Source organism: Aristolochia californica, unplaced genomic scaffold (genome assembly GCF_029961685.1).
Source record: "Aristolochia californica isolate CCGP_79_NKW_82.1479 unplaced genomic scaffold, dmAriCali1.0.hap1 SCAF_11, whole genome shotgun sequence".
Taxonomy (NCBI): domain Eukaryota; kingdom Viridiplantae; phylum Streptophyta; class Magnoliopsida; order Piperales; family Aristolochiaceae; genus Aristolochia; species Aristolochia californica.
The window spans coordinates 29,863,432-29,883,268 of record NW_027181782.1 but is presented as its reverse complement, the minus strand read 5'-3'; the positions used below and the strand labels follow the sequence as shown (position 1 = coordinate 29,883,268).

General features: G+C 38.6%; 2 protein-coding genes across 2 annotated transcripts; both read right to left on the bottom strand.

Annotated features, from left to right (window-relative positions):
- Positions 1–4: 4 nt before the first annotated feature.
- Positions 5–13,477, bottom strand: LOC137944727 (protein EARLY STARVATION 1, chloroplastic-like). The gene is made up of 11 exons (XM_068790456.1): positions 13,069–13,477; positions 10,054–10,145; positions 9,670–9,863; positions 5,725–5,764; positions 5,402–5,483; positions 3,926–4,003; positions 3,714–3,839; positions 2,488–2,609; positions 1,538–1,577; positions 561–635; positions 5–436 (listed from the first exon to the last, which is right to left on the bottom strand). The coding sequence occupies exons 1-11, from the start codon at positions 13,377–13,379 to the stop codon at positions 271–273; spliced, it is 1,326 nt and encodes a 441-aa protein (XP_068646557.1). The 5' UTR covers positions 13,380–13,477; the 3' UTR covers positions 5–270.
- Positions 13,478–15,913: 2,436 nt separating this feature from the next.
- LOC137943757 (uncharacterized) lies at positions 15,914–16,801 on the bottom strand. Its single transcript, XM_068789195.1, has one exon. The coding sequence runs from the start codon at positions 16,799–16,801 to the stop codon at positions 15,914–15,916; it is 888 nt and encodes a 295-aa protein (XP_068645296.1).
- Between the last annotated feature and the right edge of the window lie 3,036 nt (positions 16,802–19,837).

Sequence of the window (19,837 nt, the reverse complement as noted above, 5' to 3'; positions counted from 1 at the left end):
AATTTTTACCAGTACTCGAGCACATTAAATGGTAATTTCAAGTTTTTTTTTGTTGGCTCTCCACTCCTAGAAATTCCCCAGTAACCAGAATGGACATTACAAATTTAACACTAAATATCTAATGCTAATAATAATATTGAGTTCACAGGTCATTCAAAGAATGAACAAATTGGAGACGAATGAGCTCCACTCAACCGCCAGGGACAACTGGATTCTAACAAATAATTCTAATCCTCATGGCAACAAGAAAATACAGAATGCAGCAGCTCGTTACCCAGAAGATGGGCTGAGGAAATCTGGTGGATCATCTGAAGGTGGGGGTGATGACCCAAAATCAAGATTAGGGTAGACACCGGGAGGCCTCTCCTGAGGTTGGATTGACAGCAATTGCTTTGAATTGCCCACAACATCTGCCCATCCATAGTGAGGTTCAGCCCTGCCAACAAAATAGAGGACACTTACTAAAACAAAGATGATGCGATTCAATAATTAACAATTAACATCAAAGACACGATAATACAGATTTAAGTGGGCTGAACTGAAAGATGAAGCCATCTTACTCATAATAGGTTTCTTCATCCACATCTATATCCCAACTATCTCCAGTTGTGCTTTTACCATATTTGTGCACTTTCCTGCAGCATGGAACAAAATGCTGTTAATCTTAACCAACAATCTGAATGTCTCTGCAAATGCTGCAAATCATGCATAAGTTTCTTGAGAGAATTTAAAAAAGATAAGAGGCCACACCCCAGCTTGTACACTAGGGTTTTTTACTATTTTTTATTAGACACCTGCTATCCTTTCTCTAGCTTTATTCAGAGCATTGAGACTCCAGGCACAAGCCCAAGAAAATTAGGAAATTTGCAATAAGTTGACAGCCAGAGTAAAAACCTTAAGCATAATTAAAAATACACTTTAGACGCTTGGTCACTCCACTATACCAGCCGGGAGAGGGCAAAGACTTCACTGAAGGGCTTTAACAAAAAGAGGAACAGTTCAATTCTATTTAGAAGCTACTGCAATCAAGTTCTAATGGCTCCACTAAAACTCACGCTAGAGAAGTAGATTCCACTTGCCTGGCCTGGAATAGTTTTCAAAATAGACCTTTTTAACACTAAATAGTGAGCTTTACAATAAGGAACATTCAATGCAGTCCATGTCAATTGTTCAGCAAAGATATTTGCCCATTGTCTTTGCAGCCAACTTTGTGAAATCAATTATGCACCTTATATTCTATCAGCTTGGCATTGGACGGATTGTCCCTTGATAAATATGTGATCTATATGAGGTGCTACCTGTAAGACACACCAGCTTGGCCATTATGCTAGTTTGCCTCTAATGTAACAACCAGTAGCAGGCATGCTTAAAGGGCACCAATCAGTCTCCCACAATTTTCTTGTTTTATGTGACAAACATGAGACTAAAGTCTCCCATCCACATCTAATTGATTGCTTATATTAGTAGTCAGGATTGTGAGTAGACCATTCTGGAACATGTGAGAAAAAAATAATCAGCCATGATAGCAAGCACATACCCGTTTCCAAAGTGTTCTTCTCCCCATGTACGAGACCACCCTGAAGAAAGATTCAGTTATTACTAAGTAATAATGAAAAAAAGCATATATGCCATCGACTTGAGAAAGGCAAACAATTGCCTTCTCGCCAATGGGTTGACAAATGACTACATAAATCAGCATCCAGACGTTAGTTCAGCACTTTGAATCGAGTTAAAAATGTTAACAATCAAAATCTAAACTGTAATTACTTTTTTATATAAAAGCAAGCAGTATAATGATAGAATAGTTAAAAAAAGAAAATAAAATAAAATGTCTGATACACATTGATAAAACTGTAGTCCTTAGGCTTCATTTGGCTTCAAAACATGGCAAAAATTTTGACAACTAAGCTGCCCATGTTAAACTGTACTGAGCAATTTATACTCCCAAGATTATTCCAAGAACAAAACTTGCCAATGAAGTTACTACACAGTGAACACAAATGCTCAAATATTTTAGACGATGCAATTCAAAAGCTAGTTTTATGTTCTTACCATAAGCAAGTCAGTAGTTTTCACATAATTTCAGAAATCAACTTTGAACACTTTTAATTACCTTGTTCAGGCTGGTAGAAAGTAGGAAAGTAAGATGGATTCAGGTCTGTCCTGAATTTAGCTTACTCAAACTGGAATAGGGCCATATTTTTTCTTATACACATTAGCCAAAGGAGAAATGCCAATATTTGGTAGGTTAACCTATCATTTATCATAACAGTAAAATATATTAAAGGAAGAGTACTCAGATGTTCGTTTTAACAAATGAAACGAAAAATCCCACTTTGTAAATGAAGTTTAGTTGTTCATGTATGCACACCATGTTCTAAATAGTAGTTTTGAGCAATAAGGAAATCTTTTGTCAAAAATTTCTAACCACAAAATGAATCAGCATCTCAGATCACTAATATTATGATCCATGCAAAAAACACTTACGTTCACCCATGGGTGACACATGCCATGTCTCTCCTTGACGAGAGCCAATACCCGCAAAAAATTTCTCTTCCCACTTATCTCCCCATTTGGTGCCAAGTTCTGTCTCGGCCCATTTGTCTGTCCTGCAAGAAGGAAAAGGAAGTCAATTTGAAGTCTCTAAAACTACAAACATTTGAATGAGTAAATTAAAGAGTCACCACTAGCATGATGCTTTATGTGATAACAAAAGTATATGCGTTTACAATGTTCTAGCTAAGGAAGGTGTTTCTCGCAAATCTTTGGTGGCTGTAAACTCCTGTCCGATAGCATGAGGGCTGATATTTTTTTTCTCCTCCTTGTAAATGTTTGTTAAGGAACAAGAGCCAAACAGCTTTTCCCAAAAAAATAAAAACTTAAAAATTAAAATTAAAATTAAAACTATATGCATTTAGCTGAACATATCTCTTGCATATAAGAAGCAAAAGACAACATTAGCTGGTTGTAATTTACACTTGAAATCCACCTTTTCCAGCAAAGCTTTGTTCAAGGAGGAGATTGCTCTGCTTAAATCTCTAATTTTCCAATGTGGAATTACATGTCTACCATCATCCTACTATTCATTATCTACAATGAGATGCTTACACTATTCTTATCAAGTGCAAACATGGACTAATTAAATGACTGAAATAACTGCCAGTTCAATCACAAATGATATATAAGAGTTACTTGTCTGGATGATAGGATGTGCAATTTGCTTAAGTGCAGTTTTTTACTGATTGCTCCAGTGATGCTAGTTGACCGGCTAAAAAGGTTTATGCACTGCCATCAGTTGTTTTTTTCTTACTGATTGCTACATTTGGCACTTAGATCAAATACAGCACCTTGAAATTTGTAGTACTCTCATAGAATGGTTTTAAATATGCCCAGTTTTTCCTCAGACAAGAATATATGACTCACATAGCACTCAACAAACCTAACATCCAAGCATGTTCACCCACAGCTTTAAGGAACCTGGAGTTTATGAACCCATGCATGTATAAACATGAAAGTTTCAAAAGAAGACTTGATCCCCAGCATTACTCCATAATAAGGGCATGCAAAAAAGCATATTTATATGCTACAAGGTATGACTAACATATCGACTAGAGAATGTTTGAGATAGCAGACAACTAGCATTGTCACACCAAGAAACAAGTGAAAGCAAACTGAGAGTTTAGCTTGTCATTTAAACAAGGTTGACAACAAACCATTTCAAGACTGATCCTCTTCCATCATAGTGTTCTCCCCACTTCTCCCACCATGACTGCGCATTTAGTCTACCATACTTATGTGCACCTTTCTCAGTCCAACCTTTTGCATCATATTTCTCCCACCTGAAATGAAGAGAGGAACAGAAAATGCATCAATTAATCACTAAAAAATACTTATTACTTTTGAAATGTCAACTACATGTCCTTACCATTTCTCAAACCATCCAGCATCTTCAGTGCCTGATTTAGCTTGTTTCTGTGCACTTCTCTCTATCCTGGCCAGATTACTGCAATTTGAAATGGCTAAATTAGTACAAATACTGCCATTCTGGGAAAAAAGGGGAAAAGAAGAAAGGATAAAAGTAAAAATATTCAAGAAAAGAAAAAGAACATGACCAAACATATCTGGGGCTTTCTCTTTTCAAACAAGGCTTAAAGTTATTATCAATCCGAAAAAATACATAATGGATGACCTATTAAAGTAGGGTTCAGGTCTACCCCATAATGACAAACCAAAGTTAGGAAGCCTCTTCACAAGTAACGGGGTTACTCTTAACACTTCCTCTCATGCGTGGGCCCATTTTATGATAGCTCCACATAGATAATTCTTGGATGGAGGTCCATCATACAAGTCAATCTTACATCCTATAATACCATTTTAAAACAGGGTACAAGTCTCTCCCAAAATGACTACGCAAAATTAGGACACCTCTTCACAAGTAATAAGCCCAGGACTTTTCTAATCCTAGATTAATAAAGGATGATTCTTAACATGCCTATAAAAAGAGGCGCATGATTCTATTACATTACCATCGATAGTAGGGTGGTCTAATAAGAACAGATCTTAAAACTAAAAAAATGTGTTTACTTTTAACTGGAACTTCTCATTTGACAAGATAACATTTTTTAAAATACACTATGAGTATTCCTTATTTATCTTAAAGTAAGGTAGCAGTCTAATAAGAACAGATCTTAAAACTAAAAAAAATGTGCTTACTTTAACTGGAACTTCTCATTTGACAAGATGACATGTTTTAAAATACACTTTATTTTATCTTTAAGTAAGGTAGGGGGTCTAATAAGAACAGATCTTAAAACTAAAAAAAATGTGTTTACTTTTATCTGTAACTTCTCATTTGACAAGATGACATGTTTTAAAATACACTATGAGTATTTATCTTTAAGTAAGGTAGCAGGTCTAATAAGAACAGATCTTAAAACTAAAAAAAATGTGTTTACTTTTAACTGGAACTTCTCATTTGACAAGATGACATGTTTTAACATACACAATGAGTATTCCTTATTTATCTTTAAGTAAGGTAGTATACATGTTGCTTCCAATGGCTTTCTTCGACTTTGTCCAGACAACTTCAAAAGGGAGCACCTTATTTGACCAATTAACTTAAAACCTTAGTTTAACATACTTATGCCTTTTTTTTCTGAATCATATATGAATATCCGTTTTTGGAAGTAATAGAAGCTTGAAGCCTACATCTGGGAAGGAAGACTCTAAAATTCACCCATTGTTTCCACATAGAAAGGAAACCTTCTATATTCTTATCCATCAACATTGATGTGCAATTACTTCCAATGTATACAAATCAATCGAACAATGTAACAGGTGGAAACAACAATAACAACCATGATGCTGATGCAAGACTGGAACTTCTAGATTTGGGTTATACCTCCATTCATCTTGATGTAACACCTCCTGCCATGTTTCCCACCATGAATCTCCCTCAGCATTTTTCCCAGATTTCTCCACACCTATAAGAAATCAACTATTGACTTGCAGAAGAATTGAAATAAAAATCTAAGCAAGATGACTTATGAGACTATCATCTCATAAGATACACCTGATAAGGTTTAACTATTTGAATTCTAATAGCATAAAATAGCCACAAACACAATATTCAAAAGCATTGGAATGCTTCTATAAACATGCACAAGTGTCATACATTATCCATCCATAAATTACCTATCTTCAGTTGTAAAAGCCATTACATACCTAGTTCTTTGTATCCAGTCCAATCACTCTTCTCCCACCACTGTCAAGGAGATCAAGAAAGCCAATTAAATACCTTCACCTGGCATGAACTTGTTGGTGTTATAGAAACAATAGGAGCAGAGGTCAGATTTCAAGATAAAGATGAAATGAGAATAAGTTGATGGATAGGTGATACAATCCAGTGTTCAAGTGAAAGTAAAAATTTTCCGATACAGCTCATTTTATATGAAAAGAAGGATAGCTAATATCATAAGATAGTAGATGCATTCAACTTCATTGCAAGCTTAAGCATCTAAAATTTGAAAAGAATCCCAAGAATGGAGAGGCAAAACAGTCTACCTGAATGATTAAATAACCCAATATTCAATACCATATTGCACAAAATGGTATCCTAAAACATACTCAGGAACTACTATGTATAGTATTTGAAAATCAAATTGCATTTACATTACTTGTTCTAGAGTAAGATTGGTGAAGATTGAAAATATATATTATACATCCCTCAACCAAATTCTGAAGAAGATAGCTTCAAATACATCCTGTACAAATAGGAGCTAGTGCCACTATGTGAAGAAATTGTGGGAATGTTACACTTCAATCAAAACATTCAGCTCCATCTTCGATAACGTTTTTTTTTTTTTTTTTTTGAGGAAGTGATGAATATATTAAACTAGAAACAAAACAAACAAGATTAGGCAAACCTCCCCCTTACAAGAGGGGCATGGAGAGAGGGAGAATTTGCAGATCTGGGCACATGGGACCAAATACAGGTAAGATGGGGAAGAATGACCATAATGAAACAATATACATCCCAATGACGACGTGGCGGGGAAGAGGGAGAGGAGAACCATCCAACAATCACTGTAGAGTCTCCCTCAATGTGAAACGGTCCGGAGAAATGCTCACGAAAGATGATGAGACCTCTGAGAAGGGCCTGAAGCTCAACAGCAGTGGAGTCAGAAATGCCCATAGGTCCAAAATAGGACATGAGCTGAATACCATCCTAATCATGAAAGACACCACCATCTCCGGGCAAGCCAGGATTGTCGAGGGAGCTGCCATCAAAATTCATCTTGATGTAGCCCGGATCAGGGGGTTGCCACTCCTGCATCGCTGGAGGCATCAACAATGCTTATCTGAGCAATGGTGGTCCAGTTCTCCCTAAGCGAGAATCCAGAAAGAGCGGAAAACTCCTTCCTGGGGTGGAGCCAAGCGGATATGTGACCAATAATAGAGGAGATGATCCGGTCCTGGGCGAGATGGTTGGTGTTGAAGCGCCTATTGTTGTGTTTTGTCCAGATGCCCCATGGGATGAAATAAACAAAAGCAGAAATCAGGTTCCCCAATTTAGGTAGGGGAATCCCAAGAAGTAAACACCCAACCGAGAGGATGTCCTGTGGCAGGCAAAGCTGAATATCGAACCAACTGAAGATGCTCATCCATACGGACCACTGTTAAAGGCAGGACACAAATAGGTGGCAAGAAGTCTCCTCCTCAAGGCCACACAAAGGACAAGAGGTGCACACGCTGAGATTACCACAGCGATGAAGGTTGACAACAGTGAGAATTCTATGAAGCCCTGCACTCCAAAAAAATAACTTAATCTTCGGGGGAGCAGAGAGACGCCAAATAAAATCCACCACATGGTTGGGGTAGCCGAGGTCAACCGAGAGGATGTCCTGTGGCAGACAAAGCTGAATATTGAACCGACTGAAGATGCTCATCCATACGGACTACTGTTAAAGGCAGGACACAAATAGGTGGCAAGAAGTCTCCTCCTCAAGGCCACACAAAGGACAAGAGGTGCACACGCTGAGATTACCACGGCGATGAAGGCTGACAACAGTGAGAATTCTATTAAGCCCTGCACTCCAAAAGAAGAACTTAATCTTTGAGGGAGCAGAGAGACGCCAAATAAAATCCACCACATGGTTGGGGGTAGCCGAGGTCCAACCCTTGATGAGGGAGTAGGCGGATGAGACCGAGGACAAGCCACTAGCCTCAGGCCACCAAATCATCGAGTCATCCAAAGAATCATGAGGCCTAGAAGCGGAAATCACCTCCAACAACCGAGAGGTAAGAAGGGCACCAACATCATCCAAACCCCAATGTAATCGGAGATCCCAAGCTCCCAAACCCCAAGCATCCACAATCAACAGGTAGCACTACATGGAGGCCCGCCAAATGCTACCAAAAGAGGCCTTCAGAGGCCCAAAGCTAACCCATCAGTCTTCCCCAAACCGGATCGAGCGACCATTACCAACATGGAGGCAGATGTCCGAGTGGAACAATGGTAGGTGAGGCGGAGGGCAAATTCATATCCTTGATGAGCCTAACACCCAATCCCCCTTTAGATTTGGGAATGCACACATCCTTCCACCCCACCAAATGATACTTGAACTCGGTAGAGGTACCATGCCAAAGGAATCTCCTCATCAAGCCGTCGATTTGGTGGCAAATCGCAGCAAGGCAGTGCATAAACGAGAGGAAGTCGGGATACCAGCCAAACAAGATTTGAGAAGAGCAAGTCTCCCAGCTTTAGAGAGGAAACGACCCCTCTAGGTAGCTAAACGGCATTCCAATCTCTCAATAACCAGGCTCCATAGGTCCTTGCTGATGCGAGAGGTAAAGAGAGGAAGACCGAGGTAGGTGGCAGGGAGGGAAGAGATAGAGCAACCCAAGAGATCCGCCATGGACCGAAGTTCCTCCGCGTTGATGTTGAACCCCACCAAAGATGTCTTCTGCCAATTGACTTTCTGCCCCGAAACAATCTCAAACAGACCCAGCAAGGCCTTGATCTTCACAATATAGTCCAAGGATCCAACCCTGAATAATAAAGTATCATCAACATGCTGAAGGAGGGGAACGTCGAAGGCCTCAATACTGTTGATTGGCACTAGCCAACCAACCTCCTTAGCCCTATAGGTAATGTCCGAGAGGAGCTCAGCCACAATATTGAATAAAAGGGAGGAGAGAGGATCCCCTTGCCAAATGCCCCTGGATCCCCTAAAGAAACCACAAACAAACCCATTGAGAAGGAAGGAAAAGGAGACCGAAGAAACACAGGATCTAATCCAAAACTTCCAACGGTCACCAAAGCCCATCTGATCCAAAAGATCATCCAAGAGATCCCAATTAACCCTGTCAAATGCCTTCTCAAGATCCAACTTCAATGCAAAGCGAGGAGAACTAGAGTGGGAGAAATGATCAAAGAGCTTATGTGCCGCGATGGAGGCGTCAAGGATGTTCCTTCCCTTAAGGAAAGCGCCTTGACCATCCATCAAGTCATTATAATTCAACTTTGATGGTAGTCCAAAAGGCAATCATGCGTTAAGAGGAATTGGTAGTAGGCTGGGAGATCATGACCACCCAATCATGTTTTTCTTATTCTGCTCATGCTTGTCCTCTTTTAATGGATCTTCCTATCTACCACACAGATATCTCTCCCCCTCATTTGTGTCTATTCTTATATTACCAATTTTAGTTAATAAAATCGTCTTTCGAAAAAATTCTCAAATAATAAGAGGCATAAACATTGAGTAGCTAAGCTCATCTCAACCTCAAGAATCACAAAAATGAAGAAGTAACAACTTGAAGGTTCTCCTATAAAATATTTTTTACATGGAAAACTCGCGATTAAGCTCCATTATCAAGTGATATTTTGACCCAAAATGAAAAAGAAAAAAATCTAAAATGAAATGATTTCAGTTCGGAAAGATATTGCAAGTTATGCTCATATTATTCAAAAAGTAAAGTTTGTTAAACAATTGTATTTTTCATCCCAAACCTTAAACTGACCCATGGTTTCAAACACTGAAATTGAACAAAGATGAACATTAACTGCCACTAAAAATGAAACTTGAATAGAGCATTTCAAGACAAAATTCATTATCTACAAATGTTTAAAGGAAAATAAATGGAAAAGGAGAACGAAAACATATCTACCGTTTCTTTCCACTCTGAAGAACCGTCACAACATTGACCTCCCATTCTGGTCCAGCGACATCTATAACCATTTTCCCCAAGATCCCCACCACTTTTGTGATACCAGGTACTCCTGTCTTCATTTATGCCAGACTCATTCACCTTCTCATTTAACAAGTTGATTCCCCAATCTTTTTCACTAGCAATACCAGTATCTACAGAAAGGAAGTGGAAGGATTAAACGTGTATAGAATGAGATGTGATGGACTTAATGACCCAGCAGCCAAATTGACATGTGTAAGATTCACTGCAGAGTTAGATTTGCTAAATGCATAAAGCATCAAAACAACTAGAACTAGAATAACTAATAGATTAGCTTAATATTAGTTAGAAATTGCATCTTACCTCGTTTAGGTGGAGTATCACGTGATTGTGGAGCAGAGTTTTTTGGACTACATCGAGGATAGAATTCCTCTCTTTTAGAAACATTGTGTGATCTGCCATATACACATGCCAAAACAATAAAATTCGGAATCATCATAAAGTTGATTTCTTTTGCTAAATGCTACTATTCCTAAAAGCCTAATTGTTTATTCTTACTTCTTCATCTATCTCACTCATCCGCATACAAATAATGTTGATGTACTCTAACTGTTTCAAGCCAACGGTTCCATAAGTACAATAAATTTAGCACAGATTACTATTGTTTTGTCTGAAATAATATCTCACAGAAAATTAATGCTAATGAACCTGTAAAAAGGAGTCAATAGTAATCTTATTAAAGAAAACAATAGTAATATTATTAAAGAAAAGAAATCTCCAAATAAGCTGAAAAGGCCAACAAAATATACAGAGGAGCTAAAGGTCATTGAATAAATAAAACTACAGAAGTAATGATATCTCCCACAACAAGGCATGGTTGAAGAACATGCTCAATGAGCTACAGAATCAGCCATAGTGGTGGCACTCCTCAAATATGAACCGAATCAACTGATAAAGATCCATAAATATCTTAACTGAATCAACTAGTAGCAACAGCTGAATCACCCTCAATCAAGATAGAACCTGACAGCAAACCCAAAATAAAGCATTATAGCTGTTAAAGAATGGTCAGCTCTAGCTCCATAGAGTCAAAATGCTCAAAGGAACAGACAAGATCAGACAAATTTCCCACATAATCCTATAAAAAACCACGTCCATTAGCACGACCTGGTTTACCTCTTCAGAAGCTGACGAAATTAAGCTCCATCCCACCAACCAATGAAGGAGCCTACTATGGAAAAGTTCTCACTCTAGCTTGATAGCATCAACCAAAAACACCAGCATTCTCCAATAACAACAGAACCAGAAAGATGATAGAATACAAAGATTAGCTAGCACGACAAAACATCTAATGATAAAAACGCTCAATTACCCCCAGCCCTATGAGCTGGGTTTTCCCAGAAATTTTCTGTAGTTTCCCTCTTTCCACACACCCACAAAGAACAGCCAAAACTAGTTTCCTAGCATTCTTCTGGAATGAAGAATAAAAAAAAGTGAATGATATACTGAATCATCAACATAAAAGAGGAGAATACAGGTATATTAATACTGAGTCACCACTTGAAAATGAGAAAGTGCAATTTAGAAATATGATTACTAGTAGATCTTCAAACTCATTACAAAAGCAGTTAAGAAAAGATACGATCAATATATTCCTCAACCTCAACGCAAATATTTCAAAGACCATTCTGGATATTGGCAACCAAGTAATGAGTTGACCCAGTGTATTTTATCTTTTATCGTGCACTATATGTATAGAGGGAGGCAACCTATCAAGGATCTCTCCATGATAATGGATGTGGAGATACTCAATTGAACTGAGAAGGCTACTAGAATCACTTGCCACTCCCAGGCAGAGAGAATGACACAAATTAAGATCCTGAACCCAGTGACATTCAAGAGATTGCTTGCCAATATTGTTGTAAAGGTTACTGGTATCTCTTGCCTCTTCCCTTTTCTTGCTTGGACAAAAAAAAATTAATTAAAACATAAAAAAGTGGACCACCTTTGTGGGACCCCATCAATTAAAAAAAGACACACCAGATCCAAGCATAAATCCAGAATGGGGTTAGGATTTCTGCTGGTCCACTCATAAATAAAGATAAGGGCCTTAATATAAAGAATTTAGTCAACAGTCCTGTTCCAAAAACAATATATCATCTGCAGACAAGAGCCAACTAACCTTTGAGAAAGAGTTAAGAACTTATGGAGCCATCAGCCATACATCACATTTGGCCACGAGAAAAATACAAACAAGTCTTTGTAAACAATGTTAAATAATAAATAGGAAAAGATGTCAGCTAGTCCAAGTCCATGGACTAATCCTTTGATCAGAAAAAACGAAGAGTGTTGCAGAAATACAAAATAAGGGTAGACTTGTTGACAAATTTGTGTTTCTGGAGAACAGGAACTTCAACAAAATGATGCACCAACCTGATGGACTCAGTTCAACTAGGTCTGCCTTAGGGTCAACTAAAAGAGTGAGAATTTAGACAACAGAGATGCCTTAGATTCTAGTTTAAAGACATATTGTAACTGTTACAAGTTCATCTTTTCAGTAAAAGACATTTTTATGAGTTGATACACTTAATTGGATCTTTTCATCTATCAGTTGATCTCGTTTCAATCATGCTAAATGAAGCTACTTAAATAGAGCATTCAGTGCCCTAAATTTAGTTTAACATGAGTTAAATGGGTCTGAATGTGTATATTATACAGAGCCAGCAATACAAAACTTAGAATTTAATTAGATATTCAAGAATTTGATTTCTTCCTCTGAACTTGATAGGAAGTTTCTATCTTCTTCTGTTATTTAAAAATAAGATTCTTTATATGAGAGGGGGGTGTGCACACTAACCCATTAAGGACTTCTTAATCTGGCCCTTAGAAGAAGTAAAGATACTAGTATTCTGGCGAAAAGATATAAGTTAACCCAGGTATCAGTGATGCAGATTCAAAGAACAGATAATGCATAAAGCTCCAAACCAAGTAATAGCCCAAATCATCAGATCAAGACAAATGACGGAGATATTCGCTCACTCATACCAGCAAATAGCAAAACCCTTCAAGTAGATGATGTACTTGGTAGCCACCACAACAACCACAGATACTCCCGCTAGTCCATTACCGCGAGCGGATTACTAATTTCGGTTCTTAAACACTTCAAATCCTTTTATTTAGTAGTTCAGTCCAGGACGGCAACGACTTGGGGAACAAAGGCAGCCCTATATATGTGTTTCTTCTTACTTGCACTCAAAATTCCTTCTTCTCAAATGAAAAACAGAACAAGAGTTCCAAGTTAAGACACTCACTTACAATACTTTCAGGACATCAACAGCATGAAGAAAGAATGACGATAAGAAGAAAAATGAAACTTACCGAGGGGAGACAAAAGATTGGACCGGCATTGCACGGCCCCGACCGGCTCGAACTCTCTTCTTGGAGTCGTCAACAGCATCGTTGCCGACAGTCGTCCCCGCGGATTTCCTCCTGAGTGGACCCCCAACCGCCGCCGCCGCCGGTTTCCGAAAGTTCGTCTCGGAGCAGCAGCACCATGCCCCCCGCGATCCGTTCCTCTCGCATCTCCTCCTCTGCCCGACATCCAAACGGCGGGGCACAAGCGGAAACGCCCCCAGCCGCCGGATTTTCAGACTAAGTGGCGCTGCGAAGTTTTTTGAACTCGGATCCATATCCCAGTTTGCATCTAGAAAAATCCCATTGAAGGCTGCAGGAGTGGAACCCCGAAGTGAGCTTTCTAAGTAATGAAGCTCTCAGAGAAAGTCGAACATTTTCAGTAGTAAAAGAGTAAGGAGAGTGGGTAGTGGGAAGGTCAGTTAAAACTTGAAAGACTTTGAAGATGGCGACGACGTTGCGAGAGAGCATGAATCTGCGCGATTGGTAGTGGCTCGAAGTGGGACCCGTCAGTTTGACTGCGTTGTCAAGGGACACCTCATGGCGTGGTATGAGCCGTCTGTTTCTTTGCATCAGAGTGGTGGGACCCAAGAGATGATTGTATTTGCTCGTGCGTACGTGGCGAAGAAGCGCATCTGCCGACGAAAGGAAACCAGACCGGGTTGACTCGGCTACTATTATTGGAAAAGATCGTATTTGCTGTACGACCAAGCAGACCTTGACTCTTTTGTTGCTTTCACATTGGGCCCACTGCGCATCCCTATGAATTATATGATTCTGTGAATGTCTCTTAAATCACGTCCACTCCTTTTGTATGTTTTATCTAAGATTATAAAGCAACTTAGGGAAAAAAATCCTTGTGCTCTATTAGAATTTTTTATGTTCATCCATCTACAATATAAAGGGAGGAAGCACGAAGATAAAACAACTCAGGGAAAAAATCCTTATGGGGGGGGGGGGGGGGGGGGGGGCGGGGCGTAGTCAACAATGAACTTGAAATGAAGTTCACTAGTATTATATAGTTCATTCGATTAGGCACTTAGTGGTGAATGATGTTGGCGCTCATTTGAAAATAGCAGATCATCTACTCAGGCTAAAACGGTAGAATTGGGTTCTAGCCCTATTTTTTGAGTCTTTAGCTTCAAGCAGCACGTGGGATGTGCCTCCCCTGACCAAAATATTTTCTGTTATTTGCGTCTCTGTTCTCCCTCTCAGCGTTCCTCTCCCACTCTCTTCTCCCTCTCGGCTTCTTCTCCCTTCTCCCTCTCTCATCTCCCTCTCCCGCTCTCTTCTCCCTCTCAGCTTTTCTCCCTTCTCGGCCTTCCTCCCAAGAATTTTTTTCCCTCTATCTTCTCCCTCTCGGCCTTCCTCCCGAGAAATTTTTTTCCTCTATATTCTCCCTCTCGGCCTCCCTCTCTTCTCCCTCTCAGCCTCCATCGCAAAGCCATCGTCATAGAGCACGGGAGGTTGAGCCTCCGTCAAAAATCCGTGTCGCCGCTCCGTCGTAGAGCCTCCGTGACAAAGCCGTGTTGTCGCTCCGTCGTAGAGCCTCTCAGCCTCCCTCTCTTCTCCCTCTCGGCGTACCGTTGGGGCGCTACCTCTGTCGCCGTTGCCTACTGGCCCGCCATGATCGGAGTCGTGGAAGACGACGCATCGGTGCCATGAGGAAGACGACGTTGTGGTTTAATTTTTCCTAACCAATGTTATAACTTCATTATATTTATTTTTTAAAATAATCCATTGTTATTAATAAAATATTTTATTTATTTATTCAGTATATTCATTTTTTAATTATTGTATTAAATTAGTGATTTAACAGTAGTAATTAAAATATTGTTAAACTAAACATTTGATCAATTATTTTGGTTTAATTATCCCATTGTTATAATTAATTAAACCAATGGTTTCAAATTTTGTGGTAATAAATTATTAATTAATAATACGTAAAAGAATATATTATATTCTTAATAACATAATACATTTATTTATTTTTATTTTTATTACTATAATTAAATTAGTGATTTTTAATGTTAAAATATATCTTATGTTATTTTAAAAAATATTTATTTATTTATTATATTTTCTTATGCTATTTTTTACTTTTTTATTATTTAGTATATTAATATATTTTTATACTACACATTAAATCAATTATAAGTGTAGTAACCATGTTTATTTTGGTTAATTATCTGTTTAGGTATATGTTCTATTTAAGTATATTATAAAAAATTATTTATTTTCTTATTTGTATCATATTTTTCATTTTGGGGCACTAACACTGGAATCTGTTTTCCAATGCACTTGAACTCGTCTACACTAACACCCAAGGAAGAGTTAAAGTTGAATCAAATCATTACCGAGAATTTGAAGTCTAACTTCAACTTCAACTTCAATATTGATTGTCCAAATTGTATGGTGCGCTATTAGAATTTTTTATGTTCATCCATCTATAATATAGAGGGAGGAGACATGAAGACTATTTATCTTTATTTTTATGTTCACTAGTTATCTTTATCTCTATCATTATCTTTTATCTTATGGAATATCCAACTTTGGTCTAATAGAACAGAAATTTCGGATTTAACAGAAATTTTAGATCGTTGGATGGAATCGGATTTACCAGATTTTTTGACGAATAGAACCATGTAACCTCGGTTACACTTCTGGTTGGTACACACAAATGAATCAACATAAGAAATTTGAAAGAAAAAAAATTGTTGGCGAGTTTGTTTTGTACATTTGGTCGATAATAAATTATGTACAAGTATGATTGTATATGCTGATCATTTACATACTGTGGAGAAAGAGATTGCTAGTGGGTGAAGATATCGAGAAGGAAGACTCTTGTATGGATCAAACGCCTTTGTAGAAGATCCAAACCAACCTCAAGCCTTTGGGTGCCACCAATGAATGCATTCAACAGCTCTTGGGCATCCTGCACCTGTTTGTTGTCCTTCTCTGATTTATGGCTGCAGATAACTGAGAGCGTTGCTTGCATCCTCTCCGTTTCGTTCATATTCTGGGTGTCCGCCTCGCATGCAACTCGTCCAGAGCTGAACCATTTGAAAACAACAGATTTCTTCATGGATCGTGGTTTTGAGACAGAAACGTAGGACAGGAGCTGTTCCAAGATATCGATGGCAAGGGACCTTGCTTCCCTTAGCACACTCATCACCTCAACAAGGTGTTGGGATCCGTTTGGGAGGGAAGAAAACTCAAGTTTCTCTGTCTTCAAGGCTTTGAGGGACTTGGTTGCATTCTGTTTGATCTTCTTTATCGATGACATGTAGGTACTAAAGCCAATCTCCATTTCTGTCTTGGTAGCCCCTCTTCTCCGCACAGCCAAATGCAGATCTTTGACTGCGTCTGTCATCTGTAACATGGCATCTCTTGCAGTCCCACAAGCATCCAGTAGTCTTACAGACCCTTCCAACACCTCATCAATGCATTTCTTCTGCACATAGACGACTAGAGCTTGCTGGGTTAGTGGCAATTGTAGCAGATCGTCAATAGATTGATACAAGTCACAGAGGCCAGATAAACCAGTGCACAAGGAAGATGAGGAAGTCAGAGACAAAGACTCCCACTGCCTCAATTGCTTGAGGTTCTCTTTGACGTTCTCGCTAATTGGATGAGATCCTGAGGGCAAGCTGGTAGAGCGAACATGGTAGCGATTGCTGTGGAGAACTGAAGCAGCCATCTTGACCTCAAAATTGAAAGAAGACGGACTTGGTTGAAGCCTTCTCTTCCTCTTTGATGTTCTTATAGAGTATCTGCTAACCCATGCATGTGGGACAAGACAAAAGGAATCTGATTATCGTCACAATGAGAGCGTCCTTTCTCTCCACGAGTGGCTTACCTGCTTGTGCCGGCAAACCACCAACAAGTCGGTTAATAATTCACCTTTGATCTAATTTTAAAATGGCTAGCCACGTTTAAACTTATCAGACTTCAACGTTAAAATGTTGTATCCTGCTACTCTTCTTCTCTGTTTGAGTTGTATATACAGAAAGAAGGTCTGGCGGAGCTTCAAGGGGACAATGAGAATCTGCACAAGCGTTTAGGCATTTCAAATCAGCGTTTGTCAGTTTAAAACCAGATCTCTAGTAAAGGCACTATAAAGTTTAAATTGGTTCATGGCTGTGCAGATCTAGATTCTTACTGTCCCCTTCCGGTACTACATCGATATCTTTATGTTGTAAACTATTACAATAAATTGGATGAAGGAAAGCTAAGTGGATCAGATGTGCAAGAGAGACAAGAGGCCGTCGCTCTTGCATTATGAGACAAATAATCACACAATCATCTTGCCAGAGGAATACGATTCTTTATGTTTCCGTTCCTGGTTTCAGCCTCTTGTTGAGAAATGACTATATAAGAGATCTAATGTAAGTGGAAGTTCCCTACTATCCTCTTTCTGAGCTGGCAGATAACAGTTGCCAGTCGACCACGTAATCGCTCGATCAGAAGCTGTCACCATGTTCAGTTGTCCAGTCGGCATTTAACTTGGCATCCTCTCGATCAGCAAATTTATGGAATACATTTGCTTTGGCCGTCCCCGATGGCAGAAAACTCAATAGAATTTGCTTCAGTTTTCCTCTGCTACAAGAACTTCTGGTCTACCATCAGAACGGAAAGAGTAAGAACAATCCTGTGCAACAAATTTTAAACCATAAATAACTTTTTGAGTTTACATATTTTATGTTTCTCCCCCTGAATTACATACCCAGGAGGTTGCTCGATTATCACCTTACAATAAAACATTTTTTATATCTAGTTGAGATAGAGACCAACCTTTATTTACTACAACAAAAAACAATATACGAACAAAGGACATGTGGATAACTGGAAAAAAAAGTCTCAAATACATCTACCACGTAAGTTTGGGTGTATCCTTTAGGAATGAGGTGTGCCTTATATCTCTTGACGGATCCATTTGCATTGTATTTTATTGTATACACAACCAACCACTGCAGCCCCTAGAGGTAAGTCACATAAGTCTCAAATACCTCTATCGACCAATGCTTCTATATCAAAATCCATAGCTTGCTTCCAATGAGGAGACAAAAGAGCATCCTACATGGAATAAGGAATAGTGCAAATGGAGATGGACCAGACAAATTTACGATAATAGTCAGATAAGAAATCAAAGGAGACAAAGTGAGATAGAGGATGACGAGTACCTATTTTGACACCCTTCCGGAGAACAATAGGAAGATGTAAGTCACTTACCTCAGGATCATGAGACAATGCAGAGTCATGGTCCGGTGTGAGAGAGGGATATGGAGCTGATATCGTGTAGACTTAATACATTCATCAACTAGAACAAGAATAACAAATTCAGAGACAAAGGGAATAGAAGAAATTGTCTCAGACCTAGAAGACTAAAAGAATAGAACGTCCTCATAAATTGTAACATCTGTAGAAACAAATATTTTTTTAGTAGATAGACAAAACCATTTGCACCCATTTTGTGTTTGGGAGTATCCTAAGAGGATACACGATAGCTTGATGAGACAGTTTATCCCTAGAGAGTTCAAAAGCATGAGTAAAATAGACATAGCAAAACACACGGGGTGGTGCAGGAAATAAAGAAGTAAATGGTAACGCGATCTACCCTTAAGGGTAGAAGGTAACATCCTATTTATCTGAAAACATGCAGGAAGAACAACATCACCTCAATATTATTTGGGAACATTCATATGAATCATCATAGTATGAGCCACTTCAAGTAATTGACGATTTTTACGCTCAACAACCCCATTTTGATGTGGAGGAAAGACACAAGACGTCTATTGAATAATCCCTTGAGATTGATAAAAGGAGTTAACTTCCTATTAATAAACTCAAGGGCATTGTCTGCATGCAACACATTGATTGAGGCAATAAATTGATTCTTTATTTTATTATAAAAAATAGAATACATCAAAAGCTTTAGATTTTTCACAAAGGAGATAAATCCAAATACACCTACTAAAATCATCAATGAATGAAATAAAATACTTGTGACTAAATTGACTAGTCACAAGACAAGAACCCCAGACATTTGAATGTACAAACTCAAATAATTTACTTGTTTGACAAGATAAAATCGAAAAAAAAAACTCTTATGATGCTTGCCCAGTTGACATGACTTGCACTGAAAAGAAATGTTGGAACTACTTGAATCAACTTTGCAAGATATGGATGACCTAATCTAAGATGCCACTGTAGGGGTGAGTTGAGTGTAGCACATGTAAGGTATTATCTGGTAGGTGGCTCTCCAAATAATACAATCCTCCTCTCTCACGAGTGGAACCAATTGTATTCCTTGTTACTAGATTTTGAAAGACAAAGTGAGTAGGATAAAAATTTAAAGAACAGTTCATAGTGTTAAGTTGTGGACCCTAATTAATGCCCTATGCCCGGTCCATGATATATTAACTATTATTTTATTAAGGGCAGTTTGGGAATTTCACTATTGTAATGTGGTTGCCCTAATTTTCTCTTTATAATTGAGGGGCACCACTATTAGGGTTTTATCAATCTTATACCGAGGAGCATCTCGAGTTGCAGCCCGAGAGATCAGAGAGAAACACTTGTAAGTGCGTGATTTCTCTTGTAAAATATTTCATCTTCATAGTGGATTACTGTAACGACAAAAGACAAGATGTAGTCTCACCTTGAGGCCAACCTATATAAATTTTGTTGTACTTTTCCGTGCTTGTTTTTTCCTTTCTTCCGTGTTTATTATTAT